The sequence below is a fragment of the Telmatherina bonti genome, assembly GCF_933228915.1.
Source record: "Telmatherina bonti genome assembly, chromosome: 15".
Lineage (NCBI taxonomy): Eukaryota > Metazoa > Chordata > Actinopteri > Atheriniformes > Telmatherinidae > Telmatherina > Telmatherina bonti.
In genome coordinates this window covers 7,130,316-7,149,553 of record NC_136613.1, presented here as the reverse complement: position 1 = coordinate 7,149,553, position 19,238 = coordinate 7,130,316, and the positions used below count along the sequence as shown (strand labels likewise).

Genomic DNA, 19,238 nt, shown 5'->3' with positions numbered 1-19,238 from the left:
TTTGCTGATGACTGCATTAGACAGTGTGTGCATGGCATTCGTGATATTACAGCATCAAACAGCAGAAAAATGAGAGGAAATGTAACCTGGTGCTCTTCTGGCTGATAGAGGAACACATAATGGAGCACTTTATGAAGCGAACATAAATTTCTCTGGCGGCGCTTCAGACATTTGTCTTCATAATATTCTGCTGGTGTAATAAGTAATAATAATAATAAGTAATGTAATAATCTGGCTGTGTTAGACATGACAACGTAATTAGCTAACTTCATGTGCTCCTGTGCCAGCGACATTGTTTGTTTGCCTTTTTCCATTTCATCTTGTGAGGATGACGTCTCAGGAACACCTGGAGGAAATTTTCATCACTTCTGGCATAAAACTTAAAATCTGATGAGAATTTCAGTGAGAGCTTCGCACAATGTTAAAGAATCCTCTAGAAAATTTCTGGATCCAAACGGTGATCTGGATCACCACCAAAATTAAATCAGTTAGTCTTTTTTATATTGCCAACAACTCCTGAAAATTTCATTAAAATGAAATTTATCTTTTTGAGTTATCTTGAACACACACGAACGCCGGTAAAAGCATAACCTCCTTTCCACCATACATTTCCTTCCACGCCCATTGAACAGATTTACCTCATAAGCAAAAAAAAAATGCATGCATCCATCAAGTTTAGAAGATAAATGTTGCAAAAGTTCATGAAAATTTATAACCGGTGAGAAACTGATGTCTGACACTAAAATCCTGAAGTTACACAACAAAAAGATTACATTCTCAGGGATTTAAAAGGAATTTCTGTTCAGCCCCCACAGACATTTATTCACAAAGCCTAAAAAGAAAACAAATATCGTGTTTGGTTTGTCTTTGTTTACACAAGGCTGTAATTCTCCACAAAATGTATTACTTTATCATTAAGCTTATGGTATCATAGTGGCATATCCAATGCCACACCCCTCCAAATATGGCTAATTTGACATCCATCTTCATCCTGTTTCTTCTCTGAGCCCTCTCCATACAGGAAAAGTCAGTTCATTGTTGACTCTTATCGCTTGCTTTTCCTTGATTCCTCCAATAATGTCTTCTTGCATTTCTGCGCTGAATCGGACATGGTGCACGTTTAATGTTCACTATGAGGCCGTGTGCTGTAGGAAGAAGAGCTTTGAGGTGGCACAGCATCCCATTAGTAAATTGGGAAGGCTGGCTTTTCCTCCCATTTATGTTGCTGGGCAACGGCAACTCCACAAATGTACATAATGAATGTGATTGAGCCGTCAAAGGGAATCAGAACACTTTTTTTTTTTTTTTTTTTTAAATCAAAAAGTTTTGTGCTACTTTAAAATGAAGTACAACAAAACAAATGCATTAATTATTTTTAAATTTCAATTCAGCTATTTTTAATGGCACCACTCCACAATGACGTCATCTCAGGACACTTTACAGACACATCAATGCGAGTCAAATTATAATAAACAGCTTGGTTTAGGAAAACCAACAGATTGCATTGAATCTTAACCTTCCAGACACTGATGGCGCATTCATGCACCGAAATACAGTAACACGGTTCACTGTTGGTGAACTTGCAGGGCCACATTTAGAAGACAATGATGAGGGGGACTCTGGTTGGGCACCTCCTTCGCCACCTCCTGGGCAGATGCATGGCTGGCTCTGGAGTGGGGGGGTTGGGATCTGTACCTGGGGGTGACTGTCGGTTACCCGGGTCTCTGGGTTCTCCTGGCCTTCCTCTAGCTGTAGGCGGGCGGGGTCACATTGGCATGATCACTCTTCTCTAAACACGTTCCACTCTGAATGTTCTGCATGAATGTTCTGCATGTGTCACAGTCACTGAGTCATCCAGCAAGTTTATTCATTAACAGCAGGTAGCTCTCTTTCTGTCTTTTTGACTTAACTTGCTAGTTTCTGGTCCTCATGATTGTCAACGGTTTTGTTCTCCACGAATCTAGAGTTGGCTTGTGTGGGTGTATATATTTATGTGTGTGGGTGGGTATGTGTGTGTACTTATGTGTATGTATGTATGTGTATGGATATGTATATATGTATGCATATGTGTATGTGTGTGTATGTGTATGTGTATGTATGTGAGTATGTATATGTGTATATATGTATATATATATATATATATATGTGTGTGTGTATGTATGTGTATATGTATGTATGTATATCTATCTTTATGTATGCATGTATGTGTACATGTGTGTGTATCCATGTGTATGTATGTGTATATGTATGTATGTATGTATATATGTATATATATAATGTATGTGCGGGTGTATATACATATATATGTAGGTGGGTATGTATGTGCATATACATGTATGCATTGATCTCTTTCTTTTGGTTTTTTTTTGTTTTTTTCTGTTCTCTTTTCTGTTCTCTTTCTGCCCCTTTCCTGTCCTTTCCGGTCGGGTCCAGCAGCATAAACTCTGTAATACAAGCTATTATCCAAAACAAATTGAAAAATAAAATAAGAATCAAGAAATACAAGGGGATCATTACATCTACAAAAGTTCCCCTTGGCTAAATAAATTTGCTCAGCAGAACACAGCATCCAGAACATCAGTCTGCTTGCTTAAATGCTGGACAAGACAAAAAAAAAAAAAAAAAGAAGACAATGATGTGTCTGAAGGGAAACTCTTTGAGCTGTTCTTTAACGAAGAGATCATCGCTCTGTTTGTACACAAGACTAATCGCTATGCGGACCAAGTGCAAGATGCAAAGGGGGACAGAGCAGGACGATCGAGTCGTGTTGCTCACTTTGAATTTCAAGGTAGAATAAACCCCTGATCTTCACCAGTAGAAAGTTCCAGAGAAAAACTGTAAAAAAAAATTTTTTTCAAGAAATATATGCAAAAGACGATGACAAAGACACTATGTACACATTTTTTCATTCTTAATCATTTACAAAATACCAGGCTGTTACAAAAAGAACCAAAAAAGATATGTGCTTTTGAAACAGGTATGCATGATTTGTTTTCTGTTTGTGAAAAAGAATGCAGTTTTATGAGGAAAAAACATCACTTTTTATGCAGTGTGATGGAGGTTAGTTTGGATCCAGTCCTCCATCCTCATCCAATCCAATTATTGCACTAGGTTTAACACATCTTTGTGTGTTTTCACCTTCATGAAATGCAATTTTAAAATCTGCATTTTGATGTCAGGCTTGATGTTTTAAATTGTTGGTGCCCACCTTGAAGCTGTGCTGACTTTAGAGATTTTCCCAAACTGGTGATCATGGAAAAGCCATCCTGGCTTTTTGAATCCATGTGCGAACAGCCTGACAGGCCTGGAAATGAGTGGGTGGGGGGAAGGGAGGAGGTCACGTCGGGCCCTCGAGGGCGGATTACGTCAACTTGAGCCCAAAGGAATGCTGAGCTGTGAAATAGTGAATGGTTCTTCACAGGGCTGACGCGTCGCTCGCTGACAGTTTGAGAGTTCGCGGTTGTTGTTTTTGGCTCGGTGTTTTAACAAAACACGGGCTTGATAATTTTATTACATATTTCGGGGCTTTGTATCGACTCCAGATGACTGAGTCACAAACGATGCTCAGCACGTTTGACGTGTCGCTCTTCTGGACATGTTTTCCACCACAACCTGCTCAGCTGAAGAGTTTCAGCTTGGATCGTACCACCGAGGGAGGAGAGGATGGATGCAGAGGGGAGGATGGGAGGGAGGGATTGGATAAATGAGGAGGAGGAGGAGGGAGCAAGGGCAGTGAGTTCAGTCCTCTGTGTGTGTGTGTGTGTGTGTGTGTGTGTGTGTGTGTGTGTGTGTGTGTGTGTGTGTGTGTGTGTGTGTGTGCGTGTGTGTGCCTGTGTGTGTGTGTGTTGCAGACAATCGGCAGCCAGCTCAGTGCTCTGCTGTTTCATGCAGGAGAAGAGCTTCATGCTGACATGCAGTTGCCATTGTTGTCATAGCTACGCAGTGAGTGGCTGGGTGTGGAAACGGGTTGGTTTTTGTCTTTTTTCTTTTTTTTTTAAACAAGCTCTTGTCTCTTTGGACCGGTTTATATCGGCTGTAGGAGTCGAACGGATAACGGCGTTCCAATGTGACAGCAGCCTACCAGCGCTTCAGCTCCTGCTTGCTAAACGCTACACCCGAGGCTGCAGGGCAAACTAATAAAAGACGTCTTTATTTGGTCTTCATCAGACTGAGCTTGTGTCTCGGTTGGTCTGAGCTAATCGGTGTGAAATCCTGGATAACTTTGCTCTTGTTGGATTACCGCGCTCCATTTGCTGCTAAAAGCTATAGAATAAAGTTTGACTTGCATTTGTTTGTTTCCAGCCTTTCATGGCAGTTTAAGTGGGTTTGGCGGTCAGCATTCAGAGGCAGTGTGTTAAGAACTGACAGCTGGGGCTTAGATGAGGACGCTGAATCTTTCAGTAAGCTGATGGTGTTAAACTGTGAACCTGGACCTCTGGGATCAGCGCTGGAACCAGTTGTCCTTTCAAACTGAACATGTTGCTTAACAATCACTGATTATAGTTTCTCTGTATGCCGAGACGTTCATGTGATGTGGTATAATGATATTGCCATGATGGTAATAGACCGCATTGATCTACATTAATTATTATGGTATAACCAATATTTATTTATCCAGTGAAGTTAGAAATACATGTAGTAATTTACCGATAAGTTGGCGCATGAAGGGGGATGCATTATAGGATTAGTTTAGAGTCTATAAGTCAGCATTTGATCTGAACAGCTTCATTATTTAACATAAGGCTGGGCGATATGACCAAAATCTCATATCCCAATATAGCAAATTTATCCTGATTCCTACCCAGGTGATAAAATGAGTCAGTTGTGTCGGAGTCTGTTGTTGGGACTGTGAGCTAGTCTGTTGTCGGTTCCACGTCGGTCTTTTTATATCCAAACTGCATCAATGCGACAGAAATTTCTCCTCTTTTATGAACAAGCTCATCAGTTTGGGTTGGCTGCTCATCTTTTAGTGAATTATCCTGCTCTGCTACCGTCTTCCTCCATGTTTGTTTTTATAATGCAGCGTGCCGTAAAGCACATCTTGAGGTAAAATACTGCAGTAAAGCAGGTTATCATGGCGTAAACAATAGAGCCTCATATGAAACGATGAAACAATTATCTGTCGTCCAAAGGACAAATATATCGTCATATTGCCCAGCCCTAATTCAACAGTCTGAACCCTTTTAGACAAGCTTTCTGGTTAAGTGGTCTTTGGGAGTAGTTCTCAAGGATTCTGAAGAGACTTTCCAATGCTCTTCTTTGGATGTTTCTGACTTTTGCTCCTTTTTCTGTCCGGATGATCCAACACAGCTTCAGTACTGTTGAAGTTCAGGTTCTGGGGAGGTCTTCATCAGACCAGTTGACACTGATTTACAGTCCTCTTCTTGTGTCATGTGACATACCGCAGCTTTTTCTCCTTGATTTCCTTTCCATAAGAATGGCTTGTTGAAAGCCACGTCGCCATGGTAACCGTTTCTGATGAGGCTTTGGCCTACGGTAGATGGAAGAACAGAGGGTCCAGATGCCTCTGTTGAGTCTGTGCTGTTCTACGTTCTATTTAGGTCATGACTTCTAGATGCCGTTAATCTGCTCTAATGGTTTTCTTAAACCCGAATCTTCTTATTTTGTTCTCCAGTTGTCCAGTTTCTGCACATCATGCAGATATCCCATGTTTTTTGCTAACAACCACCTTTTCCACACTTTTTCCTGTCTGTAAAACTGTTATTTTTGCTTCAAATTTTTATCAATGCAACTAAAGAAATGGGAACAAATTGTGCATCTTTGTGTCACTGAGCCCAAAGATACAGTTTAAAATGGATTCTTTGCTCATGTTGCCTCCTGGACTTGGCGCTTCTAAAATCCTGTTTCATAACTTCATAGTCACCGCTGTACAATCACAAAGGTTCTGCTGTGATTTGATCTCTACTAACACGCAAATATTCACTCAGTGAAAATGAGAAGCATCTGTCTTTGTTGGCTTCCTGCAGTGCGCTGCGTTTGCTCTGCTACTTTGATTGGTTCTCAAGCTCCATCAGTAAAGCCTGTTCCATCCTCCACGAGGAACGAGAACTTTCTTCTTGTTCTCGAAGCTCCGAGAAGAAAATGACGTCATTTTGTTCTCGCGGACGCGTTTGAAGACAGTTCTCAACACATCGGGCTGGCAGAACTTTTTTCTTGGGGGGCTCCGAGAAGTATCGTGTGATTGGTCGGACATGTGAGGTGGGCGTGGTTAACATGGAGAAAGCATGAAGCGGAGTTGCTGCTTCCGCGTTTTTACTGTTGCAGGTAAAACGGATTGTTTTGATAAAGCAGCTGATCGAGGTGGTGAGAAAGTACCAACATTTTTACATTAAAACACTCGGACCCAGCCGCGTGCACACCCCACCCTGCCGCGGACAAAGTTGCTTGTTAAATATGAAACCAGAAAAGCACTCGGAGAGCGGAAACCTCCACCAAGCACAATGTTAAAGAATTCTTTTAAAACATTCCTGGATCCAAACGGTGATCCGGATCACCACCAGAATTTAATCAGTTCTTCATTTTCACATTTCCAACAACTCTTGAAATGTTTATAAAAATCCGTCCGTAACCTTTTGAGTTATCTTGAGCACAAAGACGGCAGGAAAAACACAACCTCCTTGGTGGAGGTAACAACCGGGTTCATAAAGCAGACATCGTCCCCCACAGTGATCCCTCCCCACTGCAGACGTGATTCTACATCTCAGGATGTAACATCACTGACAAACCTCTTCCTGAAAGGGGTGTGGCCAGGAACACCTCACCAGCAACCATAGCTACAGACACAGAAACAACCTGGAGCAGCTCTGACATTAAACATCAAATGTAGTACACTTGTGATGGATTGAACTATCATTGTACAGTTTAACGTTAATTCTTGAATCCTCCTGGCATGGAAGGACATCATTTAATAAGGTAATAAGCTCAACAGAAGAGCCAAATTTACAGTTGTATTTATGTTATTTAACTTATTTAATTCTTTAACTAAATAAGACAATTAATGGAAACTTAAATCAAAAGTTAAAGTACAAAAAGCTGAATGAAGAAAGATGAGCTTAGCTTACACAATATATTATTTTTTACAGATAATTACTACACTAGTTCTGTGGCTCCATTGTTCATGTTGTCGCTAATTTCTCCAAGAGGGAAGTGTGGGTGAATAGAGATCAACAGCTTAACCTTAGGTTTTCTACAAAAACTTTTTTGGCATTTTTATTCCAAAATGTAATGCTTATTCAGAGACTATATTGTAAATTCACATTAAGTGATTCATGTAACACCATTATTTATCACTTTTACATCATAAAAAATCATCACTATCACGACTATGTTGCTAAGAGACGTCTATTCTGACATGGAAATGATGACTAAGCCACTCCCTATTAAGCTGTCCACCAATCAGAGCTTAAAATGATTGTAATTTCCAATCAGGAGCAGCCAATGATCTTTAAGTGAGACAAAAAGAAGGAAATAGTGGTCAAATGGAAAAATCGAAAAATTGGGATTTTTTGATTCACAATTTTAAAAAAAAATTTTTTTGTTAAAAAATTTAATTTTCCCCCCCAAACAAATAAAATTAATCCACTATATATATATATATATATATATATAAAAGGTCATTTTTATTGTTTTTATTGATCTTTTTTCTTGTCTTCTTGGGCATTATAGCAGCAGAATGATTGTTTGGCTACTGTGTTGTTTTTTCCCTAAATGAAATCAAGAAAAATGTCGAGCAAAAAAAAGTTGTACATTTTTTTGTTTTTAATCTACAAAAATCAGCAATATTGAAGAATTGAAAGAATCGCAATTTAAATCGAATCGGCACCCAAAAAATCAGAATGGAATGGAATAGATTCAGGACAAAAGCATATCATTACCCTACTTTTGATGCATGGTGGCAACAAAAAGCTGGGTTGGAGTTGGGCTAGTGAAGATGGTAGGGAAATAGTGGCACAAAATACTGTTAATGACGAAAAAGTGTAAATATATTAATATTTCCTGTGTGTGTTTGTTGTTGTGCCTATATATTTTTCTTCTTGAAAGCCAAGAACTGAGAGATGACATGCAGATGAAAAAAAAATGGCCTAGACACTGATCTGTATGGTATTTCTACAAACTGTTAGTAATAAATTCTGTTTCTTTGCTCTGGTTGGCCTTCATGCTGCTATATCTATCAATACATTTATTTTTACACCATTTTTGCCTCAATCTGACAACTTATGCTGTACTAAAAAAAAAAAAGACTTGAGCTCATTCTTTAACAGATCCTTCTTTTTTTTTTTTTTTTTTACACATACAACTAAACAACTGAAACCCTATTATCATTTTTTGTGATGGCAGCTTAAATAATTTTTAAACACACTATTTGATCATACTTCTTTAGTACCTTTATCATATTATAAATATCTGTCAACTTTTTAAATTCTACATGCTTTGTCCTTTTTTAAGATCTTTTTGGGATATTAATTGATAAACATTTCCTACGAGTATTGGCATATCAGAGCACTGTTAACTAGTAGATTTGTGAAAGTAATGAACCTTTTTGTCTGTATTTAACATTCTCTGTTTTTGTCTTTTCAGGGCAATCAAGGCGTTCCAGGAGGTGCTTTACATTGACCCTGGTTTCTCAAGAGCTAAAGAGATTCATCTGAGACTGGGACTCATGTTTAAAGTCAACACAGACTATGAGTCAAGCTTAAAGGTAAATGCCAGTGGTTAAAATGGTTTGATGGAAGAGACTGAATGAAATGATATGTTTGTGTTGGTTTGGGTCACGCAGGACCTGCTCTGGAATCCTAGAAATACTTGTAACTGAGCTGGACCAGATCTTTCAATGGAAAAGTCTTGACAACATGACTTATAGTGACTCTTTGCTACATCAAGCTGTTAAACAGAGAATTGGTTGGGTTTGTTTGGGTTTTGAGTTGCGACTGGTTGGTCTAATTTGGTTTCTCATATTTCCCAGTGGCTAACTATGGTCAAACTATTGCTGACATTCAAAATAGGAATATATTGGTAGCTCCCTAGACTGTGGAACAGCCTTCCCCCTTCCTCTCTCTGTAAATGCCTCACACTCTTTGGATCAGTTTTAGTCTGGTCTGAAAACCCAGTACTTCTCTTTGACATTTAAATCTTAGCTTATGTAGGATATCTTGTTTCAATTTATGGTACATATTTACAGTTTGTTTTTTTTTAAATAGTGTTTTATTTTGTACCTGTTGTCCCCATAGGACTTTCTCTCATGGAGTAACCAAATATTGTACTTATTGATTATATTATAATTTATACTTTTATCAATTTTATTTTGATTTGGTTCAGGACTTTTGGTCAGTTGTGGTTTTGTTAAACAACGTACTGAAGGAAGAAGTACAGATGGAGTCATATTTCTAATTGTGTCAGCTTATTTTTAATTTGACATATTTTAGCAATTTTTCAGAGAAATCTGTGTCCATTATTGCTGAATTTTAAGATTTCAGCCGCTTAGCAGTCCATGGTGGTGGTGGTTGTCAGAATCTCTTCTTCATGATGCTCCATGCAAAAGGAAATGGATATGGTTCTGGAAATATCCATGGACCGTATTTTTTTTTATAAGTCATTTATGATTCTCTGATGGAGTTTTAACAAACAAAAGTTGAGCCACAACCCATCCTTGCGTGGAAAGTATAATAATTTGCCAGCTCCTTCTTTTATACCCAATCTTGACGCCCTCACCTCTCACCAAGTAATCTTCTGATTGGAGATTAACTCAGATCCATGTTGCAGTTTATTTTTATTATTTCTTTCAGGTTTATTTTCCTCACTCTTTTTTTCTCAGCTTTTTTTTTTTTTTTTTTTTTTTAGAAATTGAGTTTCTGGTTTTGAGTCTTGCAGAAAAATCTTCTAAATGTGAACCCGTTGTGTAAAGAGAATCAATCCTGTCATCAGTATTTGAGTTGTTCCACCATCTAAACAATCCAACTACATTTTTCAGATTACCTAAAATAATCATTTGCCTCGAGTAGAGCTCAGTAGATTTGCATTTTTTACAATGTTTTCCTCCACTTTTCCAAATAAATTCAAGTTTACGTACCGTCTAGGAAATGCCGGTCATGCTTTTGCTGGTACAGTATTGAGCTAAGTAGGTTGCACGTGCTGCACGTACTCAATTTATCTTGGATGCACTCCTCCCTCTTAGTCCTGACTCACTGCCAGGAACACACACTCTTTCCCACCGACTGAATCTCTCACACACACACGACTGCTTCGGTTATCTACAGGGAGGGGTGAACGCCAGTTCAGACTAGCAGAGATCCAATCAAGGTGAGAGGAAGGGAACATGAGGAAAATGGTAATGTGGATACAGATGTTTGTAAAGGATGCTCTGCAGTGCTTCTTCATCGACAGCCTGTTTTCCTTTAAGGGAAGTGGAGATAAAAAAGGGGCCTAGAGACATGAAGTGATTGAAAGTAGACAGTGATCTAATTATGATATGACCTACTTCATGTAAACACACCAAAAGCAGACTTGAGTTCATCAGTGACTGCATGTTCAGCCAATGAGAGGAGAGGACGTTTTCATAGCGCGGTTGTGCAGCGTGCACTGAGGTGACGAGTTGAGTGTCTCTGTAAAGCTGCTGCGTATCCATAGAGAGGAGCTTTGAACTGATAGAGGAGGTGAGATGCAGGGAGGCGGGTGGGAAAGAATCCGGGAGAGGTGCTGGTGTGCTTGCATGTTCCTGCTCTGAGGTATTGTGTGTCATCTCTCTGCACTCCACTGCAGCCGTCTGCTGAATAGTAATCAGTGACACTAGGATAGAAAAGGAAGCGAGGAGGGGGGAAACGGCAGCAAGAGAGCGAGCGAGGGAGGGAGGGAGAAAAAGGAAAGGGAGATGTGAGGAGGGAGGTGGAATGCCAAGCTGACAGTCCTGCTGCATTATCTGCCTGGTGGGAGAGCAAGTGTGAAAGGAAAGGAAGGGGAGGATATACTGAGATCTTCTGGAGGATGCTGGGATGTGAAAGCCATCTAGGTAACGCATCTCTGAAATAAAGGCATGTGGCTTTAAACGGACTTAATTGTAAGTAGCGTCCTTGCTATGTGTGTTTGCGGAGCTCCTCCAGGCCTGGGTGAAGCTGATATGATGCTGATTTGTTTCTGCCTGACATTGACAGTCTGTTTTACTGTTTTGTTTTTTTGTTTTTTTTACATGTATGTGCTTGTTGCAACGTCCATCTTTCACCTCAACCTATATGATGGATATTTGCCTTTTAGGTGAGAAATCCACTCCAGCTGACCGGTGCAGTTCTACTCTGTGCATGCTGGATTCTTGTGAGCTAGTCTCTGGAGGCTGTCACTCTTAAGATTTGAGGTCTTTTTTTTCCTGACCCAGATAATAGCAATAGGCTTTTGAAAGCCTGTGACTGCACTGGGTCATGCTGCAGCCTGGCAGCTGCAGTGCTAACCTGTCACCTTGAAGCCACCTATGCATCCGTGTGTTTTAAAATGCTGCAAGTACAGAGACTCATTTAGGAATCTGACATATTTTTATGTCTTCTTAACATTTCTGATGCTGTTGGGAGTCTTTTTGAGCTCCCAAGATAGAGTTACAGTGTGTAATATTAGCTGCTCACCAGAATGCCAGCATCAGGAAAAAGCCCTGGCTTGGTGTGATGCACTCTTGAGCTAATCTTTTCATTGACCCTGGATGGAGATATTAAGCAGTTGTGTGCCACGCCTTGGCAGCCTGACGAAGCCTCAGCAGACATCTGCTTGATCCTGCAACCCCGTCTTCAGCTCAGATGATTGGACAACATGCCATTAATACAGGATTTCCACACAGCTTGTTCAGTAGCCTCACAGCTAACTGACATCCGCGTGTCGGGGGAGCCAGCATGGTGGAACACGCCTCTAACACCGCTTTGCCGGCATGCTATTTTAAAGCATGCATGCCGGCGTATGAGGTGGGTTAAAACGTCATAACGAGACAGTGTTTGCGGCGTGAAAAAAGGCCTTTTGTTTTGTAGTTGGGTGGGAGAAAAGAGGAAAGACTACAGCAAGATGAGCGAGCAGAGATAAGAAGCCCTCCGGCCATCGCTGTTCTCTCTTGTTACGGTCACCAGGGTTTATTCATGGTCTGTTGTGAATCTGCTGGAGCTTTCTGTGCAGGGGATTGAATGGAGAGAGAAAATCTCTGGTTTCCTTAAAAGTAATCCAGACCTTTGTGCTGTGGCAGCTGTTACTAAAAGGAATTGGGTGAAATGTGATTTTTATCTATAAATAACTGTGACACATAGAAGTTACTGATTATCTTGATGCTTTTATATTTACAAAAAAACCTGTTTTTTTCCCCCCCTCTTCTCTCTCTGCAGCATTTTCAGCTGGCATTGATCGACTCCAATCTCTGCACTTTGTCCAAAGCTGAAAGTAAGTCTTATAATCTTCCTAATGAACCGAGCCCACAGTGAGACCGCTCACGCTGCTGTTTGGTAGAATGTAACATTTAGATAGAAAGCACTGTCTCCTCTACAGCTCACATCGTAGGGGCTTAGGAATATTCCTGCAGAGCAATTTTCTTCCTTTGCTGCCGTTTCCCCTGCTGACTGCTTAAGACCGGGGTTGCCTAGGAGACGGTGAAGGAAAGGGAGCTGAAATCACATTGCACATACACACTCTGATTTCAGTTTCCATGTACACTCCAGAGAGTGTCCTACTCCCCCCACCCATCTGTGCTCCATACTGTTAGTAGACTGGCTCCATGAAGGACCAAAGATCCCAAATTAACCCTGCGTTTATTTTAACAGTGGAGGCCTAATTCTCATTTCCTCTGTTCTTTGCCCACAGTCCAGTTCCACATTGCTCACTTGTATGAGATTCAGGTAAGCATCCTTTTAATTTCCTCTTCAGTGTTTGGAGAAGTGTAACGTAGCAGGTCGAGATAATTAGTAATCCATTATGGTGCCTGTTTTTAATTCAGGGTTTTGTCAGGTTATTCCTTTATCTTATTGTCAATCCTTGTGGATAAACAGATGTTTGTCTGTTCTTGGTATTTGTTTGTTAATCTGAAGAACTTGTGCTGGCAAGTTGGCCCTTTTTATGTGCATTTAGAGAATAACTTCTGACAGACTGTATGAATAATGTGCTTGTAGACACATAAAATGATGGATTTCTTTGGCTTCTCCTTAGAGGATGAGGCGTTTACAAACCACTTGATCAAGACCCTGATTAGACACGTACATACACGTGTACACACCTATATATATGTGTGTGTATAATATAAAAAATATAATATGAGTGGAACTCTAATGCATTGATTTTTCTGAAATAATTATAATTTACATCTTAAATTTAATGCGTTCAATTGCGGAACATGCATCAGTGCACCGTTTCTGGTACACTGATGCACACAGTGCAGTCCACTAATATATTAGCAACGTTACATTTAGCCATTTTCCAGATGTGTATTGATTCTATTTAAAGAAAAGGCGTCAATCAGTTCAGAGACTTTTTCTGGTGATATTGGAGACTTTTGGTGAGTAACGAAAAAGCACGTTTGGTTTTCTCTCCATGAGCAGAGGCAGTTGATATTTCAACTCTTCTCCCATCCAAAAGGACTAAGAAGAGCAGATCAGATGACTAGCTCTGCTGTATGACAAGACTGAAGTTACCACTGATTGATGCTGCCCTTGTTTACTGTCAGATATTAATGCTTATGAATGAAGAGTTGACATAAACGTTTATAAACAAATAATTCAACACTGGATTGAAATCTTGTGACATTGCAGAGGCCTATTGAAGCAAAATGCTGCTGTAATCAAAGCTAAAGGAGGTCAACAATTCAATTCAACTCAATTCAGCTTGATATGTACAGCTCCACTTCACAACAAGGTCATCTCAGGGCTTTACAGACACATCAGTTCAAGCCAATTCATAAATAGCCTGCTAATAGAAATAATGCTAATACTTCAATCCAATCTCCCATCCTGAGCTGCACGAGGCGACAGTGGGAAGGAAAAAACTCCCCTTTAACAGGAAGAAAGCCTCTGGCAGAACCCGGCTCAGGGAGGGCAGCCATCTGCCTCGACTGGTTGGGGTGGAGACGACAGGAAAGACTGATCAACATGTACAGCAGCTTTTATTCAGGAAGACCTGCAGAAAGAGGAGAAGAGTTGGCAATACTGTCATGTATTTATACATGAGGGAAAAGGAGAAAGGTGCCTCAGGTGATGTTCCCATGGCTGCATAACTAATGGATGGCTCGACTACCTCCTAACTATAAAAGCACAATATAAACAGTTGGGGCGCTGTACATACAGACTCCAACTCGGGAGATGCTCGTCTCCTAACTGTAAAATTTGTTAAAAAAGGAAGGTTTTTATCTTGATCTTAAAGGTAGAGAGGGAGTCTGCCTCCTGAACCGACAAGTGGGAGCTGGATCCATCAGAGAGGAGCCCGATAGCCAAAGGGTATCTTCCTCCCATCGTATTCTTACGGTGTTTTTTGACTGAGCTGGTTCCAGAGCTGGTTCGGAGCCAAAGCCAGACTTTGCACCGACTCTGTGGTTTTCAACCGACTAAGCACTAGCTCTTTGTTCTCAAAACCGGTTCTATCCTGGCACTAACTCTTCGCTGGGCCAAAGTTAAGAACCGCTTCACGTTGTGTGCATCAGGAGCTGGGGGCGGGGTTACCTGGCCAAAATAAGAGCGTGGAAACATGGAGCAACATCTACATACAAGCGAAGAAACAGATGCTGAAAGTAAGCAGAATTGGTCCGATGAGGAGATCCAGCGTTTTCTTGCTCTGTGGTCGTCCACGGAAGTACAGCAAAATCGGACAAAGCCTGTGTTCAAGATGTTGCAAGGGGAGACGTCTCGTCTGCTGCTGGCTACGAGCAGAGCATCGACCAACTGATTAACGGACGTACAACCGTTAAGAAATTAGTAGCCCATCTATGACACCAGACACAAAATACCAAGAACAAGAGCAGAGCTTGCTGAGCACCTTTTCTACCAGAGCGCTACTTCCTCGTTCTTCCTCTTTGAGTGTGTACAAAACGTCGAAACCAAAACCAGTTCTTTGATTTTGCCGGAGCTGAACCACCTAATAACTGACTCTAGCACCAGCACCGGTTCTTCGTTGGTCGAAAAGCCCTATTATTTATTGATTTTATTTTATTCTTATTTGATAGGGATAAGTATGCTCCATGAATGATGGCACATACTACAGCATTTTAGCCAAGGCTAATTTTCAATGCCCATCCCTAGTAGGAACGTAGTAGGAATAGTCTCCTCATTAGAGACTCTGGAACCACAACTAGACCTGCAGTCTGAGAGCAAATGTAATGAATGAAAAATACTTTATTAATCCCCAAAGAGAAAATTAAATTTGCTTTCAATTTAAAATTCAAAGTCCTCTGTTTGGGAAAACACATGTAGATTAGTGGAAAGTTGTGGACATTTTTTCTTTTTTGTTCCCAATTCTGTTTCCACAAGTTTTTCTGAAACACACCTTTTAAAAATGCATCAGAAAGTGTTGCCTCTGCAGAAGCTTGACGGTTGCAACAGCTGAAGACCTGGTGGGAAATGTTTCCTGCGAGTTTTGCATCTTCTCTGTTCTGCTTTGGTTTGATGACAATCATTAGTCCAAACAGGAACAAGCCACTAAGAGCCTCTCTCATCTCATTAGATGCCTTCAAGTGTCAGCGTTTACCCTGAGGCGTCTTTATTGTGTGCAGACAGGAAGAGTCCAAACTGTGTGTGTGTGTATTCATTGGCTTTAAAGGTTTAAAATCTGAATCTGTTGCTTGGGTTTTTCAGCAAAATGACAAAGTTTGAGCTGATAAGAGTGTGTCCAGGTTATGCTCTCACATACCTGTATCTGCTGGTCTAGACCCAAGTTCAACAAGGTTGCAGAGTTGAAACAAACCAGCAGCTCAGGTTTCCACAAATACAAAGCATGCACACACATTTAAGTACAGACACACACACACACACACTTACAGCTGCCAGACGTGTTGAGTCTGGCCTGTCCTCTTCCCTGCTGACCCACCCCCGTGTGTGTGTGTCTGGCCATTACGAGTGTGAGGAGGTCTTAAGGCTCTTTGTCTTTGCAGATAGAACCATAAAGCTCCGTCCGTCCTGTCTGGCTCTAACAGCCCCTCTTGTCTCCATCTTTTCTCCCCGCAGAAGAAATACAGAACAGCGAAGGAGGCGTATGAGAGTCTGCTGCAGACGGAAAATCTTCCTGCACAGGTGAAGGCGACCACTCTGCAACAACTTGGTGAGTGTCTCATTTTTGGCTGATTTTCTGATGTGCACGCATGCAGGGTAACGGATGGTGCTGGACGGATTTATCTGACCTTTTACTGCTCCGCATGAAGAACTTTGTGTGGCAAGAAAGTCTGCATACAGTAAACATTGGCGTTGAATTGAATGGGAGTGCACTGTGTGGTGCTATCATGGCGCTTTGGCTTGCCCTTGTTGTGTTGGGTGGATTCCTACGCCACATCACGTTAACGTTCCCTCTGCAACCTTTTTGTCAAAGTGCTGGATTGAGCATATGAGCTGCCACACAGCATTGTGTCCTCGTTGTCCCTTCCCCCACCGCGTAGTGCACGTCTAACCTTCACCTGCAAACTTGTGCTGGTACCGAGAAGTTCAGGCTGTGCCATTTGTTCAAGTCTTTTGCCTTGATTTTGTTTTAAGGGAAAGTTTTGTATCCATCATAGCTCATTACATCTATCATGTAATATTGTCTGGTAATTTAACTCGGCAGATCTGCCTGTTTCTCTTGTGGACGTTCACACAAGCAGGAATTTGACCTGAATAAAAGCAACAAGTAGTTACAGTAAGTTCAAAGACCAGACGCGGTGAACACACCCCCATAGCGGTGTGCAGCCCTGCACGCTGACGTCTTCATGATGGAGGAGATGGGAGCAGAGCTGCGAGCTGGAACCTTTGTGAAATGTCAAACTGTTTATGGAGACACATAAACTTCTGTTGAGCTTCATGATGGCAAGAAGCTGGGAGTGTGGTCCGGTGGAGAGTCGTGAGGCATCAGCAACACAAGCCCTCGAGGGCCAGTGTGACAAAGAAGCGTTGTCACACGCCTCGCAGCGCAACGCCACACACACGGACACACACACACACACACACACACACCGGTACTCATCGGGTGGTTGTCCCGAGGACCCGTAAGTCACACGCGGCACACCCGCGGGACTGTATAACTGCGGCATTCCCGACCTTTTACCTGCCGTCAGCATGTTATTAGGGGTGCACACCTGATCTTGACGTTACCGCTACCGGGAATGGGCTATGTACTTACCGTGCGTCATGAATATAAACCGAGGCAAGCTCCTCACCGCGGATAAGACACAGACGTGTGTCGCAATACGGCAGTAACGTCATCGTCACATGCCGCATTGAAACGCCGCATCGCGGCATATTATCAGATTCCTTCTTTTTTCCTACAATGTTGATTATTGTAATCTTGTGGTGTTTGTATGTATATCCGTTCTGGAATTATGTTAGCATGGTTAGTTGGGATGCAGAACAACTCCTATTTAAGAAAAACCTTATTTTCTCTGTTAATTGGGAAGCTTCCTGTTGTTGGAGGAGCTTCAGGGTTAAAAGGAGTGCACTCTGACTTGCTCGAGGTGGTGAGTAGGTTGGATTGTGTTGCAGAGCTGGAGGGTAGAAAACGTATGGCGAGAAATACTGTAAATATTTTGTAAATATTGTACATATTACTCGGTATCACTGTAAATATTGTTGCACTTGGGAGAAGTTGGAAATAAACCACCTCAAAGAAAACCATGACGTTGCCATCATCATTGTGAACAGCAGAGAACCCTGTGACTGCAACAGCACACCTCATTCACATGAATGGGTCAGTCACAGACTTGTGCAGAACTTAAGAAGCTGTTGGAGATCCATTCATTGGGAAGCATCTAAAACCTGCAGGATGTCGACACCTGAGGACCACAGTTGGGTGGTTTGTCAGTGGGAAACCTGTACTGCAAAGCAAGCGCTGTACCCTGCCAGGTGGTGGCTCGAGGGTGGGATGCTGTCATTAGGCAACAATCTGCCTCCACTGTGCAACAACAGCAACAAACTGGGAACCCTGATCCCGCTTTGTTTTAAGTGGCTGCTTTTATTTTGCATGTAGTGCATTGAATCAAGACAACTGCTAAAGGGAACTTGGATCTCTCCGCTTGGCCTTTCGGTACAGAGGTGTCACACAGATTTGTAGCCCTACTGGGAACTTTCCATCTCCCCAAACTGGTTTTCTGACTTCCAAAAATCAGCTGTTAATTGTTAAAGAAATTAAAAACCAAATCCCAGATCGCCAGCTGTTGATTTACTGCGGGATGTGCTACGTATTCTGCTCCATTAAACCGTGGCAGCCTGTGCATCGTTACTCAGATGGCATAACAAAGATATCTTACTGGTTTGATGCATGTTAGCCAGTTTGTGACTGAGAGCACATTTACATTGCTGTGGTTTGGTTCATTTTAAACAAACCCTGGCTCATTTCCACTGGAGTTGTGTGGAAAGTCATATGCACTCTGAAGAGGACCAAAGAAACTGGTCCTCTTTAAAATTGGGGCTCTGTTTGAATGAAATGAAAAATACTTTATTAATCCCCAAAGGGAAATTCAGTATTGTAGCAGATAATTAACTAGAGGAGGTCTTTTTCCGGAAGCTGATAGCTGCTGGCAGGAATGATCTTCTATATCTTTCAGTCTTACATCGGACCTGAAGAAGCCTCTCACTGAACACACTTTGTTGTTTCATCACTGTGTTGTGGAGAGGGTGTGAAGAATCCTCCATCATCTTCATCAGCTTCTGCAGCATTCTTCTTTGGACAATCAGCTCCAGCGGCTCCAGAGATACTCCAAGCACAGAAGCAGCTTTCTGGATCAGTTGTCCCTGGTTCTGATGCTACTACCCCAGCAGATGCTGCAAAGCTGACTGCACTCTCCACAACAGACTTATAGAAGATATGCAACATCTTGGTGCAGACGTTAAACCATCTCAGCTTCCTTAAGAAGTACAGTCTGCTCTGACCTTTCTTGTAGATGTATCCAGTTTGTTTTCCAGCTGAACTCCAAGGTACTTGTACTTGCTTACGATATGAAAGGAAAACAAACAGTCCAGTAAACCAAAGCGAGGAAGTGACGTCGTTCATAGTTAAATGGCGACGAACAGCAAGGATATCTGCTTTTGGTCCTAGTTAGTCGATGA

At 41.6% G+C, this 19,238-nt stretch overlaps 1 protein-coding gene across 1 annotated transcript in view; it reads left to right on the top strand.

Moving 5' to 3' along the window:
* kdm6a (lysine (K)-specific demethylase 6A) overlaps positions 1-19,238 on the top strand; it is a 61,790-nt gene that overhangs the window by 13,910 nt on the left and 28,642 nt on the right. The window contains exons 6-9 of the mRNA XM_079254101.1: positions 8,599-8,719; positions 12,363-12,417; positions 12,835-12,869; positions 16,176-16,269. Coding sequence (XP_079110227.1) covers positions 8,599-8,719; positions 12,363-12,417; positions 12,835-12,869; positions 16,176-16,269 — 305 coding nt within the window. The remainder of the gene's footprint in view (positions 1-8,598; positions 8,720-12,362; positions 12,418-12,834; positions 12,870-16,175; positions 16,270-19,238) is intronic.